General features: G+C 33.4%; 2 protein-coding genes across 2 annotated transcripts; one reads left to right on the top strand and one right to left on the bottom strand.

Moving 5' to 3' along the window:
- Window positions 1-6,898: 6,898 nt before the first annotated feature.
- On the bottom strand, window positions 6,899-7,465 carry LOC113709025 (glutathione S-transferase T2-like). Its single transcript, XM_027231777.1, has one exon. It carries the CDS (start codon window positions 7,463-7,465, stop codon window positions 6,899-6,901), a length of 567 nt encoding a protein of 188 aa, XP_027087578.1.
- A 1,214-nt stretch (window positions 7,466-8,679) lies between these two features.
- Window positions 8,680-13,994, top strand: LOC113709143 (protein DETOXIFICATION 40). The gene is made up of 8 exons (XM_027231897.2): window positions 8,680-9,151; window positions 9,497-10,128; window positions 10,615-10,671; window positions 11,122-11,360; window positions 11,642-11,760; window positions 11,862-11,948; window positions 13,585-13,675; window positions 13,769-13,994. The coding sequence occupies exons 1-7, from the start codon at window positions 8,819-8,821 to the stop codon at window positions 13,666-13,668; spliced, it is 1,551 nt and encodes a 516-aa protein (XP_027087698.1). The 5' UTR covers window positions 8,680-8,818; the 3' UTR covers window positions 13,669-13,675; window positions 13,769-13,994.
- The last annotated feature ends 5,970 nt before the right edge of the window (window positions 13,995-19,964 follow it).

Here is a 19,964-nt window from a genome sequence, read left to right as displayed (position 1 = left end):
TTACGTCAGGCGAAGACCTGATTCCCTGGAACCTATAGTGATGAATGGTGGAAGTGTGGAGTGCGAACCCACTATGTTTTTGTCTTCTTTAGATTTTGCTAAATTTCATTATAGAAAATGATGAATAAAGCTACTCATTGAATGATTACAGATTTTTACTTTTTTGGTCATTTAAAATTCAAAATTGATAGTCAGTTAAAATAATCAATGAAATCTTGGTGCAATATTCTAAATTCTGAAATATTATACAATATTAGAGCTGAATGTATAACAATTAATTTGAAATTTAAATTTTAAACACATGTTATACAATTAATCACAACAGTGTATACACTATCAGTATATTTAACATTACTTAAAAAGACTTACATTGAAAATGTATAGCTGTGGTCATAATCTCCCAGATGACCTACATTAATACATTTACCTTCCTTACTAGAAACGTACGTTCACCAGAGTAGCGTCAGTTTCTTCATTTTTTGTTTGTGTAGACACCAAAATTTTATCATCTATTTTTATTACTATTTTTTGCTTATTTTTATTTTGTTTAATTTAGTTATATTCGTTTTATTTTAGTTTATTTCATGTTTATTTATTACTTTTTCTATATATAAAAAAAAAAGGAAAATCACTTCAAATATTTTTTTTTTTTGAAAAATGGGAAAAGAAAAGGAAGAAAATCAGAAAAATCAAAATAAAAAAAAATGAGGAGGAGCCCACGCGCGCGCTGTTTTCTACCTTCTTCGTACACAACCAGAAGCCATGAACAAGGCATGGTACAAAATTGTAGCGAACCATTCTCCGCTCATTCCACTTGTTTTTGTTTTTGTCTTTCTTTTGTCACCTCACCCCCTTGATCTCTATCAAAATTTTTCTAGAATAGAAGCTATCTAATGGCTGCAAAGAGGTCAACAAAATCTAATTTTTCATCCACCGTTGAAACAAGGGTTGAAACAAGGGAGGTTTTGTTCCATATAAAAGGGATAAAAACGCAGCACTAGGTAAAAGACAAAAGAGGGGAGGCGGCGGATCATCAGAGAAGAAAAAAATGCGGAGAAACGAAAGAAAAGTCAGAGAAAAAAGAAGAAGAACAAATTTTCTGGAAAAATTGCTACCGGGTTGATGCACCAGCCCTATTTTGATTCAAATCCTCACTTTGATTTTAACCCTTTAAGCTAGTTTTTTGTTTCTAAACTATATATAGTTGTAGATCAACAACTTTGCTCTTGAATCTTTCTCCCAAAAACACCGTTAACTCCTTCGAATTCGAGCTAAAAATCATAGGATCGTCAGCCCTGGAAGGCCTGCGACGGAACTTGTTTGGCGTCGTTTCAGCAGCTTTTGGTGAATTTTTCTTCAGCTTTTCTCACATCAATTCGAACCCCAATCATTGGTAGGTAATGATAGCTTTCTTCCTTAAATTATTTAACTTTATTTCATGAAGTTGTTGAGTCATTATGTGAGTTGGTTTGCTTGAACTAAGTTCTTAGATTTTTTGTGACTTGTCACATGATTGAGTGGTTTGTCTTGATGGTTGGAATTTGCTCAAAAAGGTTTGAAGATCCTACAATGATTTGATCAGAAAATCTTCAGCATTCGGTGGATCTATTCCTTGGTTCCACCATGAGCTGACTTCACGTTCTTCTTGTTTTTCTTTGTCTTTCTTCGTTTGATCTTCAAGAAATGGAATCTGTAGTTGGGTTTTGTTAATAAATATGGGCCAAATTTCTTGCGCTGGGTTTTGGTTGATGAATCGATGGGTCTTGTTTGAGTTTTTTTTTGCATGAACACATCTGGGTTGAATAAGAAGGAAGTTGCGGAAAAATGTTGCCGACGCTACGAAGATGATGCATGAAGAATCTGGAAAAATTACATTTTTGGCCCCAAACTTTTGCCTAATTTCACTGTGGCCCAAAATTTGGAAAATTCAAACCAATTTTTCCCATTTTAAGTTTTAATCCTCCTTTTATATTTTATGTGGTTTTTTTTGGTAGATTAATTCTAGATTTTAGGATATAAATTAGGGTTACATATTTTTTAATTGATTTAATATTCTGTTGGGTTTAATAGTAAGAAGTTGAGATTTGGGTAAATGTTATTCTATTTGGTTTTGACAAAAGGCTTTGAGTTTTATTTTGGGTTTATGATCTGGACTTAGCAGTTGAAGCCCATACATTTTTTATTGGGTTGGATTAGCAAATGGCAGGCCAGCCTGCTCTTTTTCTTATGGTCTTCTGTTGGGCTAAGATGATTTTTGGTCCAAAGAAGAAGCAAAGAATGGCCCAGTGGCCTGTTTTCTTAAGAAGTATGATAACAAATTCGGGTATTTTTATTGTGGCTCTAAAACTTTGGATTGCTTTCAATTAGGTCCCTATTTTAATTACATTTTGGTTCCTAAACTTTATTTTTTTATTGTGGCCCCTAATCATTATAATAATTGTATTTTAACCTCAAAAATTTTTTCTCAATTTTTACAATTAGGTCTCTAATAACTTTGATTTCTTAAATACAAGTTGCTTATCTTCTTTAATTGTTAATTATACTTCATTTAAATGATTTTAATTGATAGATTTCATGATTATTTCATTTCATTATAATTTATTTGTTAATTAAATTGATGTTTTGACCATTTTGTTGATTTTGGAGTATAAATAGGACAAATTCAATCTCATTTAACCACTACTTTAAGGGAGGTACCTTCTTTTATTATTTTTAATCCTTTTATGTGCTCCTACGTGTGTTTTTTATGTGTAATTGCATGCTTTGAATGTCTTTTCTTTTAATTACACATTTTATTTATTTTAAGTTTTATTTATTTTATTTAATTTTGATGATTATTTGAGAGGCATTTAAATGCCAAATTATAATAAATAGATGCTCACAAGACATGTATTTAGTTAGGTTATGTAATAGATAGATTTTAATTTTGCCAAAAATGTAATTAGTTAGATAAATGTAATAATTAGGTTATTATTTTTTAAAATTTCCCCTTTAAATTGTAGTTAGAGCTTCGAATATAATAGTTAGGCTTTTATTTGCGTTTATTTGCTTGTGTGCTTGCATGTTTGTATGCGTATGTGTTTATTCGCTTTCTTTAGGGTTTTTGCATTTAGATATCATGGTTATGTGTTACGTGCTATATGTGATTTATGTGTTTATTTATTTTAATTATGTTTCATATGATTTATTTAGCTATAATAAATGCATGACATCACCATACTAGTCCAATGCTAGTTGTAACTTTTCTTCCCGATTTCTCGCTAGTCTAACGCTAGTGAAAGTTTATAGAAATTGGTTAGTCTAATGCTAGACCTGTTAGATCGTTTTCGTGCTAGATTCACATTTTTACGTGATATTCATCGCATTTCATATATGTTTTGCATTTTTAGGGTCTTTTCTCATCTTGCATTGTCTTCCTGCTATTTATTATCTCCCTTATCCCTATGTGCGCAAAACATGACATTTAGACTTGCATTCCATTTAAGAAATTAGAAGTAGGCTAGTTTATTTGCTTGATTAAGTTAGGGGAGTCACCCTTCGAATATGAAAAATTATCAAGTGTGGCTTCTTAGCCTTACCCTTAGCACGCTCTCATCCCCTCTATAAGAAGGAAAATTTGAATCACGAATTTTAACAACCACTATCCATTATGTTGCACTCCCCCTTTTTAGATCATGTATATTTACCTATATATTATAATTTCTTTTTGAATCCAATCTTTTGCATTTTTCATGACCTCTTCTAAAATTTATTTTGGACATCATAATTAATATGATTTGCACCAATTAAATTTTAAAAAGATATTTCGACCCTCTCGATATCCTTTAGGTCTAGATTTGTATCCATGTAGAAACATCCAAATGTGATAAGTTTTATACGTTAGATTAAGAAAATTTTCGACTAAATCTCGCAACTAACATTGGCTAGATTGAAAGGGTGCCTTAAATTTGATTCTGTCAAATCATTGCCTTTCTTTTCTTTAATTGTAACTCCCGAACTCTTTTCTCTTGTTTTTCGAAAATCTGGAGTCGTCTAAAAAGGGTTTTATTTATTTGTTTTATTTAAAAAACATATTTTGGGTGACTTGATACACCTTAACTCAATACTAAGTGGCGACTCCTATGTTTGCTTGAAAACCCTTTTAAACTATTATTTTGGGTCAAAACCGTCGCACTTTTAAGTCCCATTTTAGGCCATTTTTCTTTATTTATTCTCTAAAACAAAAAAACTAATTTCAAATAAAAATTAATCAAAAATTCATTTTTCTAACACCTTAAATTTTATTAATATTATTATTTTTTCAAAAAATGGGGCATGACAATTTGAAATAAAGGGATATGGTATTTGAAATGCTAGTTTGAGCTACTTGTTATATATAGAACAAGTTAGGGTGCATAGGGCCAGGAATTGCTTTGTAAACATACTTTGCCATATCTAATAAATAAAAAATGCACTTGTAGAGGAGAAAACAAAAAAGATTCACCTTGTTTTCTATAAGTGGTAATTCTTGTTATATGGGCTGTGTTTTTTCTACAAGTGGTAATTCTTGTACTAGGTACAAGTTCATTTCAATAAGTGGAGTGGTGAATCTTGTACTTGATACAAGTTCACCAACTACAAGATTCACCTTTTGACACAAAAAAAAAAAAAAAAAAACGACTCTACCACTTGGAAATATAGAAAATGACACCCCATTTTGAGTATCATGTCTTTTTATCGCCTTTGCCAAAGCAACAGCTTGTACTGTTGTACATCTACATATAGTATCAGTCAAGCATTCTTCACAAACACGGCAATTGCTCTAAATTTGCATGGGTGAATTGGCATAATTGCAGCCCTCAGCCTTGATTTTGTCTACAATTTCTTAAAATCAGACTGGATATCACTGCTTGTGCATTGCCACTTTTAGGTTTAATCAGTGTCAGTGGTAGTTTCACCTTTTCACTCTTCTTGTAGAGCCTGTTCGGCTCCAAAAAAATTCTATGAGTGTTACGTTTAATGGGGTGAGTTAGAGTTTAAATCTGAATAATAAGCACGAATTAAATGTGAGTCCAGGTTGAATTTCACTCAACTCAAGCCTTATTAAGATCCGGACCATGCATATGCATAATTACATATTTAATATGTATAATTGTATAAAAAATGATGTATATAGTATATAATTTTACATAATATAACATAAAAATATTAATGATTTATATATTAATTTATGAATATTAGTAGATTAAATACAATTATGTACTGAATTATGAATTTTAGCTGAACCCGATGTAACCTTAAAATTTGTATTAAAGTATGAATTGAATTTGAACCTTTTAATCTATCCTTGAGCTCGAAAATCCATAAGTCTTACTATTTATTTTCTGCGACAAGCGTGAATTTGCTAAAGTTCGGGTCATGAAACCTGACCTGATTGACACCCTGATATTGTCCATTCTAGTTCCGTGCAGTTGGTGTGAGTTTGAATCTTGTCAAAAGTTTGGTGCAGAGCGTATATAAAACCACAATTCAGTGGCCCAATTTGAGTTATCTTTTCGAATGATGAATTTAGTCCACGCACACGACACCACAACCCAGTGGCCCATCATGAGTTTTCTCAAAGAGGGATGAATTTCCAGTTCTAGCAGAATTAGTCGTAAATCGTACGACGAACGTAAATATGCGTAGTTTATTTAAAAAAATTAATGATTTTGCCCGCAAAAATGAATAATAGATTGGATAATGGCGTTTTTGCCTACACCTTAAATTTCAGTCTATGATAGAAAAGGTTGAAACAAGATCAATTACTCAAAAACACTAAAAACCGATTTAGTTGCCATGTTGATTTGTCTCATGGAGTGGATGGTTGATTTCGTCCGCTGCACAACGGAAAGGAAGAGCAGCGTATTTTGGAGACTCAGCTTCTATACTGTAAAGTGGACAAAATTATGGGCTTTTGTCGACACCTTTGGATTCGGTTGGTATTTGGATCTATGATGTGATCTAAACTCCCAAACTCATTTGTCTCTAAATTTCCTCTCCCAAAAGAAAGTTTGAGTAAATCTTATATACACTGACAGTGTATACACTAACATCGTTTGATTTATGATATGTGTGATATTCAAATTTTGCATGGTTGTCATTCATCCAATGCTGACAGTGTAGGAAAGATTAATCTTGAAAGTTTTGGATGTTTTCCCTTTTTTTTCCCTCGTGAATATAGATATAGAATTTTTGTGAACAAAAATTTCGAAGTCTATTGCTCAACATGTTGGTTCTTAAATCTTCTTTCACAAATTTATATCATTTCTATAAGAAATTTGGATTTTTAGGCAAAGAAATACTCAAAAGAACAAGAAGATTTTACCTTGTATAAATTTAGAGCGTAGTACAAAAAAAATCCTATTATATATAGAAAATTTGGAAAATACAAAAAAATTATAAAACTCAAATTTCTAATACTAAACTATGAAAATATCCGATTATATATAGAACTCAAAATCCTAAGGCTATAATCAACCATATAGAGTGACCGTAATTACGATATCTATATCATACTAATACATGCAACCATGTATCAATAATAATAATAATAAGGTTTATTATTAGGGCATCCACAATGCTATTGCACCTTGTGGAGTGTAATTCACATGCCACGTCAGCATTCCACTTTCTCCTCTTTTATTACACTTTCACTGACAATGGATTACACTCCATAAGTTGTAATAGCATGGGTCCACAATTAAATCAAATATTTATTAGAGCTAGTTTCCAACGGCTAGTTTTAATATTGTAATAAAAATAGTAAAATGCAAAATTAACTATAAAAGTACATAGTGCAAACAAATTTTTATTAATCACTTAAATGTAAAATGGAAAATTAAAAAATTACATTACTAACAATGAAATTAAAGCTAAACTAAGGAATATTATACTTGACTTTTAGGATGGAACACATTTGCTCATGAATTTTAAGCTGCTGCTCGGACATGCCTGGGGTATCCTTCAATAAGATTTCATAATCACTTCCAAAATTATAATTGTCTAACTTATTTGCTAAGTTTTCCATAGCTTGCAATTTTTCTTCTTTGTGCTTTTTCAACATCCTCCGGATTTGATTAAGTTCTCCATCAACATCTTGCTCATTCGTTTTTGATTTTTCCTTTCTCTTTTCCTTTTTTGCTGCTTTTTGACCAAGTGGACGAACTTCACTATCATCGATGTCAAAACTTGAATCCACATTGGATGAAGAAGTGTATGCCCCGCTTTCATCAGTCCTTACCTTTTTTGAAGAACGCTGCATAGGAGTATTTGCTTTCCATTTCGGATCAATTTTCAACATCACCCATACATGTTCATATACAAAATGCTTATTCTTATTCTGGTGAAAAAGCTCTCGTGCATGTTGTTTGATTTGATCATCATTCCACCCGCTATAATGTTCTCCAACCAATTTGTTGTAGCATTGGTTAAATTCATTGACCATTTGACTCAACCAATATCAATGTGATTTCACAGCTTTATATTTTCTTGGCGGCCCAGATTGCCGATTCTCGTTGAAGTATTCCGTGACTCATTTCCAAAAACTCTCTTCATTTTGAGAATTACCCACAATGCTACAATTAAAAATTGTGAGCCAAGCACTTGCAAGTATCTTGTCATCATCCACACTCCATGGAACGCGTTTATAATCAGATTCTTCCATTGACTCATTGGTGAGAGTAATGTTATCTAGCCCACGTTGTGTTGAATATGGTGGAAATTGAGAGTCCGGCATTGATTCCGTTGATGTAGTATTTTGTTGTTGGCCGGCAAAATCAAAATCCTTCCTTATCTCCGACGGAGCACTTGAGCCTCCATAACCCATACCAAAGTTATAATACCCCGATGTGTAGTGATTTCCCATATTTGGATTAAAATAAGGAGGTGGGGGATACATGGGAATTGGACATGAAAAATTTGGCAGATTTTGAAAATTTGATGGATGATTGCAAGTGGATAAATTTGGGGGAAATGCATAATTTTGTACATTTGTAGGAATACCAGAAAATGGGTAATTTGGAAAATTTTGAGGGTTTTGATTTTGTGAGGATGATGAATTTTCTATATTTGGAGCAATTAACATATTTGTAAAACTACTAAAATTTTCATCCATAATCACAAAAAATGAATTAAATGAGTGAGAGAGTAAAAGAAATAATAGAGTAGAATAGTGAGATATGTTTTAAAAAAAGTGTTGTGTGTTTATATAGAAGGCTAAAATCTAACCGTTGGATATAACCATTAGAAAGCTAAAATGTGTTGTGTGCTTGCAAATTTACCGTTGAAGCAAATATTGGATATAACCGTTGGTGACTAGAATTATTTTACATTTAATCATGAGTCCCATCTTCAATGGATTACACGCATCATGCGTGTAATCTCCATGACACGGCTCCAATAATGGCTCTCCATTGCACCCGCGCTGCAGTTGCTCTTACTTATTCCCTTAAACTTATTCATTACTATCAATTTACTTCATAATATTATCTTTTAATCATTTCACCCATAGATAATTCAACTCAGCATGTTAATAAATATTTAACAAAAATACCTTTTTATTTTATAACATTACTACATAATTATTATTATCACATTATCTCTTTAAATTATAGTATATATACCGAATTTTACCCCTTTATCACAGGACAATCGCACTTTTGTGTTTTGTTCCTCAGAATCGAGTTCTCACTTCCTCATTGTCCGCCATTACCAACAAGGCTGATGTTTTTACTCCCAAAAGGGACAAACTAAAAGCTCTCCAGATTCTTCAGTAAGGAAATCATAAACATAAAAAATTATGGAGTTCAATAATCAAGAAAATCAGGTGCATGATGCTAAGCAGCAGCAACCATCCGAACAACCGGCATCGGAGCACATAACAACAATAGACTCCAAAACTGAAGCAATACTATCGGACATAAGCTTGCCGAGGTTCCGGCGACTCTGGTGGGCCACCGGCGCCGAGTTGAAGACTCTCTTCCAAATTGCAGCACCTGCATGCATAGTATACCTTCTCAACTCCGTTATGTCAACTTCAACACAGGTTTTCTGTGGCCATCTGGGCAATCTTGAATTTGCAGCTTCTTCCCTTGGTAACAATGGACTCTCAGTTTTGGCTTTTGGACTCATGGTAAGTTGGAAATTTTTCTCCATGACCGCATTGCCGATTTCTGACAACCACAAGAACCTTCAATACGTGTCACGCTTGCAGATTTGACGTGTCCATTTACAAAATTAATGGCATGGCATAAATAAATAATCCATGCAAGAATTCACGTGCCAGTGCATGACATCAAAATCTTGTTTTTTTCTCTCTCTACTCTTTAATCGATAATTACTAACCGAAATCCAAATCGTAATTCAAGTACAAAAATTTGTCTTAGTTAAGACTTAAGAAAGCGTTAGTCTTGCAAAAGCTTATGAACATAAATATTTAATATGTGTTAATTAATTACTATGGAAATATTTTTGGCAGCTTGGTATGGGAAGTGCTGTGGAGACCCTGTGTGGGCAAGCATATGGAGCTAAAAAGTATGATATGTTAGGAATTTACTTGCAGAGAGCTGCTATCCTACTTGTGGCAACTGCAATTCCTCTTATGATAGCTTACATATTCTCCAAGCCTATTTTCCTCTTGCTAGGCCAGAAAAAAGAGGTTGCATCTGCAGCTGCTGTATTCGTCTACGGCCTGATTCCTCAGATTTTCCTGTATGCTTTCAATTTTCCGATACAAAAGTTCTTGCAAGCCCAGAGCATTATCCTCCCCAGTGCAGTCATAGCAGCAGTTGCACTGGCTGTCCACATGTTGCTCACATGGTTCGCACTGTTTAAATTCGGATGGGGACTTTTGGGTGCTGCATTTGTGTTGAGTTTCTCGTGGGTGCTGATAGTGGTTCCTCAGTTTGTCTATATACTGGTGAGTGATAGATGTCGCAAGACTTGGAATGGATTTAGCATGCAGGCATTTTCTGGATTATGGAGCTTCTATAAACTGTCAGCTGCATCAGCTGTCATGCTCTGCCTAGAGTGTTGGTATTTCCAGATAATGGTTTTGATTGCAGGTTTACTACCAAATCCTGAAGTGGCATTGGAGACAGTGTCTATTTGGTATGCTGAAAGAATACTACTTTTCCTCTTTTCTTTCGCTTGCATTTCATATGTATCTCATCCCTTTACCTCTAAATATAATTGGCGGATTACCCAGACTTAAGTGTATGTTTTAATTAGGGGCTACAATTTATTTTGAGATTTTTTTTTGGGCTTAATGCAGTAGTAATCTAATTGTTTTACGTGTCCATTTGAATGTGTCGTTTTCTAGAAGGGACAAGTGTGACTTTCAGATCTTTGAGACGGCTACCTCAACCATAATATTTCGATCATCAGTAATGCTGCAAATATTTTCCTTCTACGAAAATGATGCAAATTTAAGTGCTGTTAGAATAAACTTTTATGATCCAAAAAAGTTGGAATAGTGCCTGTTCCTTCTAACTAGAGAAGATGTTGAAGATGTCTCCCCCAGTGTTTTGCTGTATATGGTTTTCCAATAAAATTCTAAACTTCTCATTGAATAGAGATTTATGGCCTCATATGCAGTTTGACAATCAACGGATGTATGTTTATGATCTCATCAGGGTTCAATGCAGCAGCCAGGCAAGAATTCTTCTCCTCTCCTTTATGTCCGACTTTTGAATTTTGCTAGATATAATATTTGCTACAATGATTTCTAGTCATATTAATTCCTATTTTGCATTACATTTTAGTATTCTAATGTGATATGTTTCCACACAAATTCTTCGCCCGAGGGTGAAATAAACTTTTTCGTCACTCAATGTGTGATTAGTTGGCAAAAGCAACTCTTAATTATGATTAAGTCATCTATATGTTAATACTTGCTTGAAGGCAGTAATCAATCCTCCGGAAAGCATTCTAGATAGTTTTTTTTTTCTCACGATCGGGCAGGATTTTGAAATGATATGGAAAAAAATTACAAAATATGGATGGATCGGATTACTCTTCTAGACAATTGTTTTGTTATGAAAAGGGCAAGTGGATTTAGACAGTATGGAATCTGATCAAGAACTCATCCTCTTATTCTTACAGTGTGAGGGTTAGCAATGAACTTGGAGCTGGACATGCCAAAGCTGCTGCATTTTCCGTATTGGTTGTGACTGCAAGCTCATCCCTAATCGCATTGACCGTTGCCATTTTGGTGCTCGCATATCGCCATGTCATAAGTTATGCCTTCACTAGTGGTAAACAAATTGCCATCGCAACCTCAGAGCTTATGCCGATCTTGGCAATTTCGATCACTCTTAATGGCATTCAACCGATTTTGTCCGGTAATCAGAAAAGTTTAATTTCTCTCTAATTTTAAGTTCAGAATCCTGCATTCTTCCAGCGTCAAGGACAAGATACTTCATGATACATATATGCTCTAAAACGTGTGCTCTATGCATTAAGACAAATGCTATTGATACTTGAGGTTGAAACTTCTGCTACTATATCATTAATGTCTCAAACATTCAGTTCTGTTATAGATGATAATTATCAGTCATTTCGTCCTAGCTTGTGGCTGATGATTCTTTTTTCTTTTTTCTTTTTCCATGTGAATTTGGTGAAGGGGTTGCTGTTGGTTGCGGATGGCAGAAGTTTGTAGCTTATGTCAACGTTGGATGCTATTACGGTGTAGGGGTTCCCTTGGGTACACTGCTTGCTTTCAAATTCAAACTTGGTGCTAAGGTTTGTGATTCTGTTCAAATTTATCATAGTACAAGTTTAGTGGGCATAAATAAAATCTTGGAAAAGGGCAAATGCCTGGTCTTCTCCACTTTTGCTTGTAGGGAATATGGTCTGGACTGTCAGGAGGAATGGCCATGCAGACTCTTATCTTAATTTGGGTCACTTGTCGAACCAACTGGGATGCAGAGGTACATACTATACATATCATTACGCTTCACATTTGTGTGTCTAGAATGTGTGAGAAGGGAAACTCCTGCACCATTTTCTTTCCTTTACAGTCGAATTAGCACCTTCTTTTTCCCATCAATATGATAAGTTTTATTTACACAAATTCATTGAAATTTGGGATAATTTCAGAAACCTCCCCCAAAGTTTTTGTTAATTATGGATAGCTCCCCTCAAGTATTCAAAATTATACTTACTGCCCTTACTTTTACTATTTAGGTAACCATTTAGGCCCAATAACCTACTAGATTCTTTTTCAATAATCCTAAACTAACCTTCTATTAAATTGTGAAAACAAAAAGGAAAAATAATTTAGTCACCACTTTCCACTTATACACTTTTGCAACTAATCAAGCATTCCCAACTCAATCCATCCCTACAGTATGGCAGAGTCCCAGATTCACTCCAACTTAGTCCCCAAAATTTGGACAGTCACAAAATTCCTAACCTCAGCTCAAATGCTTTCAGTGCAAATCAATTACAACAGTCACCTCAAATACTCAAATGTTTCTACAATTCATCTATTTCATTCCTTATCCAAAATTAACCAATCTCAAATTCCAAACTGTGATATCATTGGCTGTCATCTTGTCAAACATAAAACAATTTCCTAGCCTACAACCCCCAATACCAAAGAGCAATGCTTTTACATAGCAAAGCATACAATTTAGTAATACTCCATCAACATCTAGGGATCTAGACCAACTTCGATATCCATAGCAAACTACTATCAACTATTGCAAATCAATTAAAGAAACCCAAATGCAGCTGTTAATATACAAGAAAATTTATTTTTATAGAAGGCAAAATTGCATGCATCCTCATCTAGACCTCTTCCCCTTCCAACCATATGTTTTTTTTTTAAAAAATCTATCGCTAGTATCCTCTTCGTCTCTATCTATTTTGATAGTAAAATCTACTTACCTCAATTTATTATTTGGCAATTTCAAGTCATTAGCATCAGCAAAGCATAAGAAAAGTTGAAAAATCGAAAGGTTCTAATTACTAAGACTGAGAGAGGCGGACATTGCTTTGCTGTCATTATGGTTGGTGGGAACAGGTTATGGGAAGAAGGAGAAAAAAGATAGGACTCAAGGGGGATGGGAGAAACAAATAACTATAAGTAGTTGATGAATTTGTGGCAAGATGGGTAGTAGTGACAATTTTTTTTTCCTTTCACCATTTTGTTTAATCACATGGTATAGATTATCTATTTAATGAAGGACATTCTTGTCATTTCACTGCATCAAGGGAGATTGGTGTAATTTTCTAAACCTGAAGGGAGCTATGTGAAAATGTCAGTAATCTCAGGGGAGGTTTCGGAAATTATCCCTTGAAATTTATGCAGCATAAACACTGAAATTTTTTTTTTTTTGGACATATTCTTTATTCACTTTGTCAAAATGATATAGACAAAATTAAGTAATCAAAGTCTTCTCCTGTCTGTTGGTCCACAACAAACAACAGTAGTTCTTAGTTGTTACATATTAAGGACAAAGGGATGTCTGGCTGTGCTTAAGAAAGAGGGAAAATGGTAAATTGATACTTGGAATTCAAGTAGAGAAGCTGTAATTGGAAAATGACCTTTTCCATTGCCAGGTGGAGAAAGCCAGGAAACGCCTGGAAAAGTGGAATGACCAAACAGAGGGGAGCTCGAGTTCAGGGGGAAATGTCTCGTCATAAAACAGAAGTATCATATTGCAATTTATGGTAGTATTAATTTGGATATTGATATTTTTCGACTGCCTCTTTAGTTATAGCCATTTTGTTGCTTGCCCTTCAGGTTAACCTGACAACATGTCCGGAAAATTGGTGCTGAATCTGTGGCGCGTGCATGGAGTTACAAAGCCATAACAGATGGAAAACTAAAACCCTTCTATTGTGAATTGAGGAACTCATTAACTTTTGTTGATGGAGCGCAGACATATGTATATCGCGAAGAAAATCTTGTGTTTGAATAGCTTTTTCCTGCAAACAATCATCTGATTGCATCGTACATTTTCATCTCACATACATCAAATCATAAAAAAGTGTTATGGTATTTTTTTTTTCAAAAAATTATTCAAAATCATCACCCTTACAAGTAATACAGAGTACTCATATGTTAAGTAGAAGTTTGGCCTGGAAGGTTTGGATTGGGTGGTAAAATAAAAGTTTGGCCTAGTCAAAATACTTACAAAATTAAGTAGCTTGTGAGCGAAAGGTTACAAAAAGTAAGTGGCTGGCTGATATATAGTGGGAATTATAAATAGATTTTAACCACCACCATCCGGTGAACGATGTGGTTTAGGAAGTAAAATGCTACTATTATAAGACGATATTGCGATATATTTTTACAATCTTCATGCCTGGACTGTGTGTGGACCATGGTGGATGATTGGAAGCAATAACCTGAATTCTTGTCAAGTCTTTTTGAGTGATGCAGACCAAGAAAGTAATATGTTGCTGTTCACATGCTTTTGGAAAAGGAACATAAAATGGATCATCGACTATAAAGTTGGATCACTATGATTGGTCTAAGCAATAGGCTTTTTTTTGTTTTGTTTTTTGTTTTTTGACTGAGTCTAAAAGACAAGATAAAGCAAAAGGGAGTTTGACAAAGGATAGATGAGTTCGATTATTTGGGGGGAAAATTGCACAGAAGATGCATAACTATAGAGATTGAATTATAGGCTTTTAAGCTCACAAATGTTAGGTAGAAATTAAGAAAATAGGTACATATAATTACTTTTCTCTAATAGAAAGGTACACACAAAAATGTAAGATCACAATTTGTTATGAATGCAATAATTGTTCTTGAAAAAAGATCATATGAAATTCGAGTAAATGCAATTATAGTTATATGCAATTATAAATGTTAAATATAGTTCAGCATAGATTGAGTGAGTTTACTAGTGTTTTTTCAAACACTTTACTTTGGATACAGTTATAGAGAATTTTTTTTATTTGATATTTTCAGGGAGTTTTTAACGCTTTAAAACTTTTTTGAGATGCTCTGAAAATTTTGTAGTTTAACCCTTCCCCTATCTCAACCCTCCTAACCACCCTTTACCTCCACTCTCAAAATCACCGCCACCGCTTTCCCTCAACAACCCCCTCTTCCCCGTTAGCCCGCCGTTCGCCCTTTCCATCCTTTTCCTTGATACCATCCTATTATCCCTTTCCCAACCCTCTCAACTTTTTCGTATTATTTTTCTCTTTGATAGGATACTAAATGTCCTATATTGATACTTTAAGGATTTTCGACCACATTAATAATATTTTTAATCACTCCACTCATTGCTAATTAGTATTGAGATGAAATTTCAAGTTCTGTATCATGTATCAGAGTTGGAACTTGGATTTATTTATATCCTATTTATAGTTTTCTCTTGTGATTAAGAGACTCACGTTGATAATCTAAGGATTTCTAACCACATGTTAATAAGATCTTAGGCCACACGATTGATTCATTGTCAACTGGTTTTGAGATAGAACCACAAGTTGTTATCACCCTTCTTACTGGCATTCTCATGTCACCTGAAAGCAATGTTTTGAAAATCGGATCGGACCGGCCGGTTCGACCGGTTGAACCGCGAACCGGCCATGGCACCGGCCGATTCAATGACATTGTTGACTTTGCTAGAAATCCGGTCAAAGACCGGTTGAACCGTGAAAACCGTCAAACCGGATTGAACCGGCGATTTTCCGATTTTCAGCTTTCCTCTTTTTTTTTTTTTTTTTTTTAGTTTTGCAAAATGCAACAATCAAGATTCGAACCCAAGACCTTTGTAATAAAAGACCAATGTATTAACCGTTACACCATCACATCTTATTAGTTTTTTTTGATAACTTATTTATATAAAGCAAATACTCATATTTCTTTTTTCCATTTTTCTTACAAAATCTCATCCCCTCATGGCTCTTTCTTTTTAATTTTCAACTCTCTCTCTCTCTCTCTCTCTCTCTCTCTCTCTCTATCATTTTTTCTTTTGTCACTCCCTTTTTAATCAAACCTCTTTATTTTTAATTTATTAATGTTTTCTTCCATCTTTTAATTTTGTTTTTGTCCATTAAATTGAAAAAAGTTAAAAAAGAATTTTTTTTAACCCAAATTATTTAATGCCACAACCACTCACTTTTATCTTATTTTTTTGTTTCTTATCAAGTTTACATTTCTATTTTCGATTTTCTTGATTTCCTTTGAACTCCAAATTTTCTTTTTTAAATTGCAATATCTAAATCTCAAAACGTAAATTAAAATTTAAATTCATAATATCTAAATTCTCAGATACATGAATTTTGTATAATTTCAAAATATTGTGATATTTTGGGGTTGGATTTAGATATAATTGAAATTGAGATGAAATTTATTTGTTTTAACTTAGAATTTAAAAAATTTATTTTTAAAAATCCAAGTTATTAAAAAATAGTAAACTTTTCATCATATAATATATTAAATTAGTCCATTACATGTCTTATTTTGTACATATATATATTTATATAAATTATTTTTTAAAAAATTCATTGAACCGAGGTTGAACCGGTCTGACCGGTTGAATCTCGACTCTTTCACTTCACCGGTTCAATTAACGGTCCGATTTTTAAAACATTGCCTGAAAGCAAGAGCAGATCGCAGGGGAAACGGCTGCCATCGACCTTTTTTGGGTCTGAAAGATCACTAGGGTCTCGTACAATCGAAAGTGCGTGGCCGAACAAAAGCCCGCGTACAAGCGGAATGCCACCTCACAGGTTGTGGTTTCGGGCAGAGATCTAGTATTGCGCGATAATGATTGATATTTTGAAGTTGGGCCTACATGAGTGCCCCGGTTAGGGATGGGTCTAATGTGTTGTTACATATACCCAATAACACAAATTAGACTCATTTAATTTATTTTTTAAAAAAATTAGACTCATTTATTTCTTGATGCAGATTTATTGTTATCAGTATTACTTTTTTAATTTTGTCATGTACTTCTGCATGTGACATGTCAACCATCAGAAATATTGGTGGAGAGAATTAGGGGTGCAAACGAGTCGAGCTCGAGCCGAACTTTGGCTAAACGAGCCGAGCTCGAGTTAATTTTGTGAAGCTCGAGCTCGAGCTCGAGCTCGACGAGCTCAAAATATCAAGCTCGAGCTCGAGCTCGAGTCAAATTCGAGTCGAGCTCGATCTTAAAAAATAAAAAAAATTATTATTATTTTATTTTTAAAAAAATAAAAAATAAATATTTATTTTTAAAAATGAATAAAATAATATTTTTTTAATAAATAATAAAATATTAGGGATATATATGTAATTTTACTATTAAATAAAAAATAAATATATAATTGAGCTCGCGAGCCAACGAGCTTAATATTTTTGAACTCGAGCTCGAGTTCGAGATCGACTTAATTGGCTCGACCTCGACTCGAACTCGATATTGACGAGCTCGAGTCGAGCTCGTATTCGACCCGCTCGCGATCGGCTCGATTCGCGAAACACCCTAGAGAGAATGTAGCGACAATTCCTTGAGAAGGACGGTCTTTGACACCTCACGAAGTTCGAAAACATTGAAAAACATATGAAAAGCACAAAGAATACTTGAAAGTTGCATTTGATGAGTATGAATGGACTTGAACATTGAATTAATTCTCTTCAATTGCTTCATGTTCTGCACAAGGCATAATTTCCGAAACCTCCCTTGAGATTTCCTTCAATTTCACTGAGCATCTTTAACGTTTCAAAAATTACACTTACTTCTTTATGATGGTTGATTAGTATTGAACAACAAATATGAATATAAAAAACTTGTCACTTATTTCTTTGTAATTGTGCTAAATTACTTCACAATTATTTAAAAGAATAAATTAAACTTTGTTAGATGAGGGCATTTTAAGGTTTTTAATAAATTTTTGACCATATTTTAAGGTTTAATTACTGAAAGTATCAAATCATAGGACGTAAATGCAAATTTAAAATATCGAGAGAGCTCCGTGACTGCTGCCATGATGGAAGACTTGAAACCCCTGCAAAAAAAAAAAAAAAAAAAAATGGCAAATAGAAAAGCATCATCATTGTTTTGCACCCCCATCCCGCTAATTTGTTCGTTTCTCTGGAAGCAGGAATTATGTGCAGGAACATTTGTTTTTTTCTCGCGAAGCGTGCCTAGAGCGCTGAAATCTGAATTATCTACTTCACATCGTGAAGCATCTTGTTACTTGCTACTTTTTTTTTTTTTTTTTTCTGTGGTTCTTCTCAAGTGTGATGATCAATGCCCCAAATGATCAGACTGCAAGCTTGATTTTTTAATTTTTTTTTTCCAAAGGTACATGACGACCTTTTCAAACTTGATATATCGCATCATAGTTCTAGATAACGAAGAGTTAGACGGAAATAAGGACTCTTCAGTTTCAACAGTTCTCTTCGATTGTGTAAACTGATTGTAGAATTTTGATGTAAATGAAAATGATAACCAGTTAGTACAAACTCACAATTATGTGAAAAATATTTGAAATAATTTTCAGTGTGAACTAGTATGCATGTGTGTTTGGATAGGAGTTTATTTGAAATAATTAATGATGTATATAAAACAAAAAGTCGTTAAAAAATAAAAAAAAAAGTGTATTGAGAATATATTTATGATGCAAACAGATAATTTTTATACAAATATTACCTATCAAAGCATCAAAATTATACTAGTTTGCACAATTGGACAAAACTGGACGGATCCTAATTGAAGAGGCCTCAAATTCGAGTTAGGCAGAGGAGCAGCAGGATCAGCAACCGTTCTTGAAGGTTCATAATTAAGATTTGGTAAAAAAAAAAAAAAAAAAAAAGATCTAGACTGCATCTCATATATCATTTTTCACATTATATGTGGGTTCACAAAATTTTGTTCTATAGTTGTACGTTGTTGAAAGTGAATTATACCATATGTATATAAAATTACATCTTATGCATTTTGCACAAAACCAACCTGAACAGTTTTTTTAATAATCGTACGAGCCCCATGTCCGAGTTAGGACATCTGCAACGGAGTGTGATGATACGTGTAATGCCTGCCATGATACGAGTCCATTACATGCATCATTCTGATGATGTGTGTAACAGGTGGGCTAGTGTCAGCAGACCAATTTTTTTGAAGTTGTAACAGACTAATTTTTTGAAACTACAATGGACAAAATTTATACCAGCAAGTTAAAGTTAGCAACATTCATTTTTTTTTCCAATGGTTATGTTTTAATTCTCTACATAAACACGCAACAGACTTTTTTTTTTTTTTTTTTCATATCCTGCTATTCTACTCTATTATTTCTTTTACTCTTTCACCATTTTCCTCAATCTGCTTGCACAATTTTTTAAAATTTCAATATTTTGTGATTATGGATGAGAATTTTAGTAGTTTTACAAATATGTTAAATGCTCCAAATATAGAAAATTCATCCTCCTCACAAAATCAAAACCACCAAAATTTTCCAAATTACCCATTTTCTGGACGTATCATATCTTCGCATTTGAGGTATCACATATTTGTTTAATAATTGCATAATTATTTTTCAAAAAATAACAATATATTATTTTTGAGAGATAGAAAAAGATATATTGTTCAAACTTAGAAATTAATAATATTATTTTTTAGAAAATAAAAAATTGAAAAGGTAAAAATTTTAATGAAAGTTAATAATTTATTTTTTAAAAATAACAAAATTATTTTTAAAAAATACTTTATTTGTTTATGGGATATGAGTTATGTATTATTAAAATAAATGTTTGATTTAATTGTAGACTCATGCTATTACACCTTGTGGAGTGTAATCCATTGTGAGTGGAAGTATAATAAAAAAGAAGAAAGTGAAATGCTGACGTGGCACGTGAATCACATCCTAAAAAGTGTAAACCATTGTAAATGCTCTTAGACGTAGCAGTCAAATATATTGATCAGGTCAATTTATACCATTTTTAGGGATTTGGGGCCTCTCCAATTGTAGTTCCCTTCAATTATGTAAACTAGCATAAT

Source organism: Coffea arabica, chromosome 9c, assembly GCF_036785885.1.
Source record: "Coffea arabica cultivar ET-39 chromosome 9c, Coffea Arabica ET-39 HiFi, whole genome shotgun sequence".
In the NCBI taxonomy this organism is placed as follows: Eukaryota; Viridiplantae; Streptophyta; class Magnoliopsida; order Gentianales; family Rubiaceae; genus Coffea; species Coffea arabica.
The sequence above is the reverse complement of the archived record's forward strand: the minus strand, read 5'-3'. Positions and strand labels throughout refer to the sequence as shown.

What these genes read in the sequence shown, in the direction of transcription:
- LOC113709143 (XM_027231897.2), top strand. Translation starts at nt 8,819, where the DNA reads ATGGAGTTCAATAATCAAGAAAATCAGGTGCATGATGCTAAGCAGCAG. An exon ending in AATTCAAACTTGGTGCTAAG is followed by an intron (nt 11,761 to 11,861) that starts GTTTGTGATTCT and finishes TTTTGCTTGTAG; the next exon opens with GGAATATGGTCTGGACTGTC. An exon ending in GAACCAACTGGGATGCAGAG is followed by an intron (nt 11,949 to 13,584) that starts GTACATACTATA and finishes TTCCATTGCCAG; the next exon opens with GTGGAGAAAGCCAGGAAACG.
- LOC113709025 (XM_027231777.1), bottom strand. Translation starts at nt 7,465, where the DNA reads ATGGTCAATGAATTTAACCAATGCTACAACAAATTGGTTGGAGAACAT.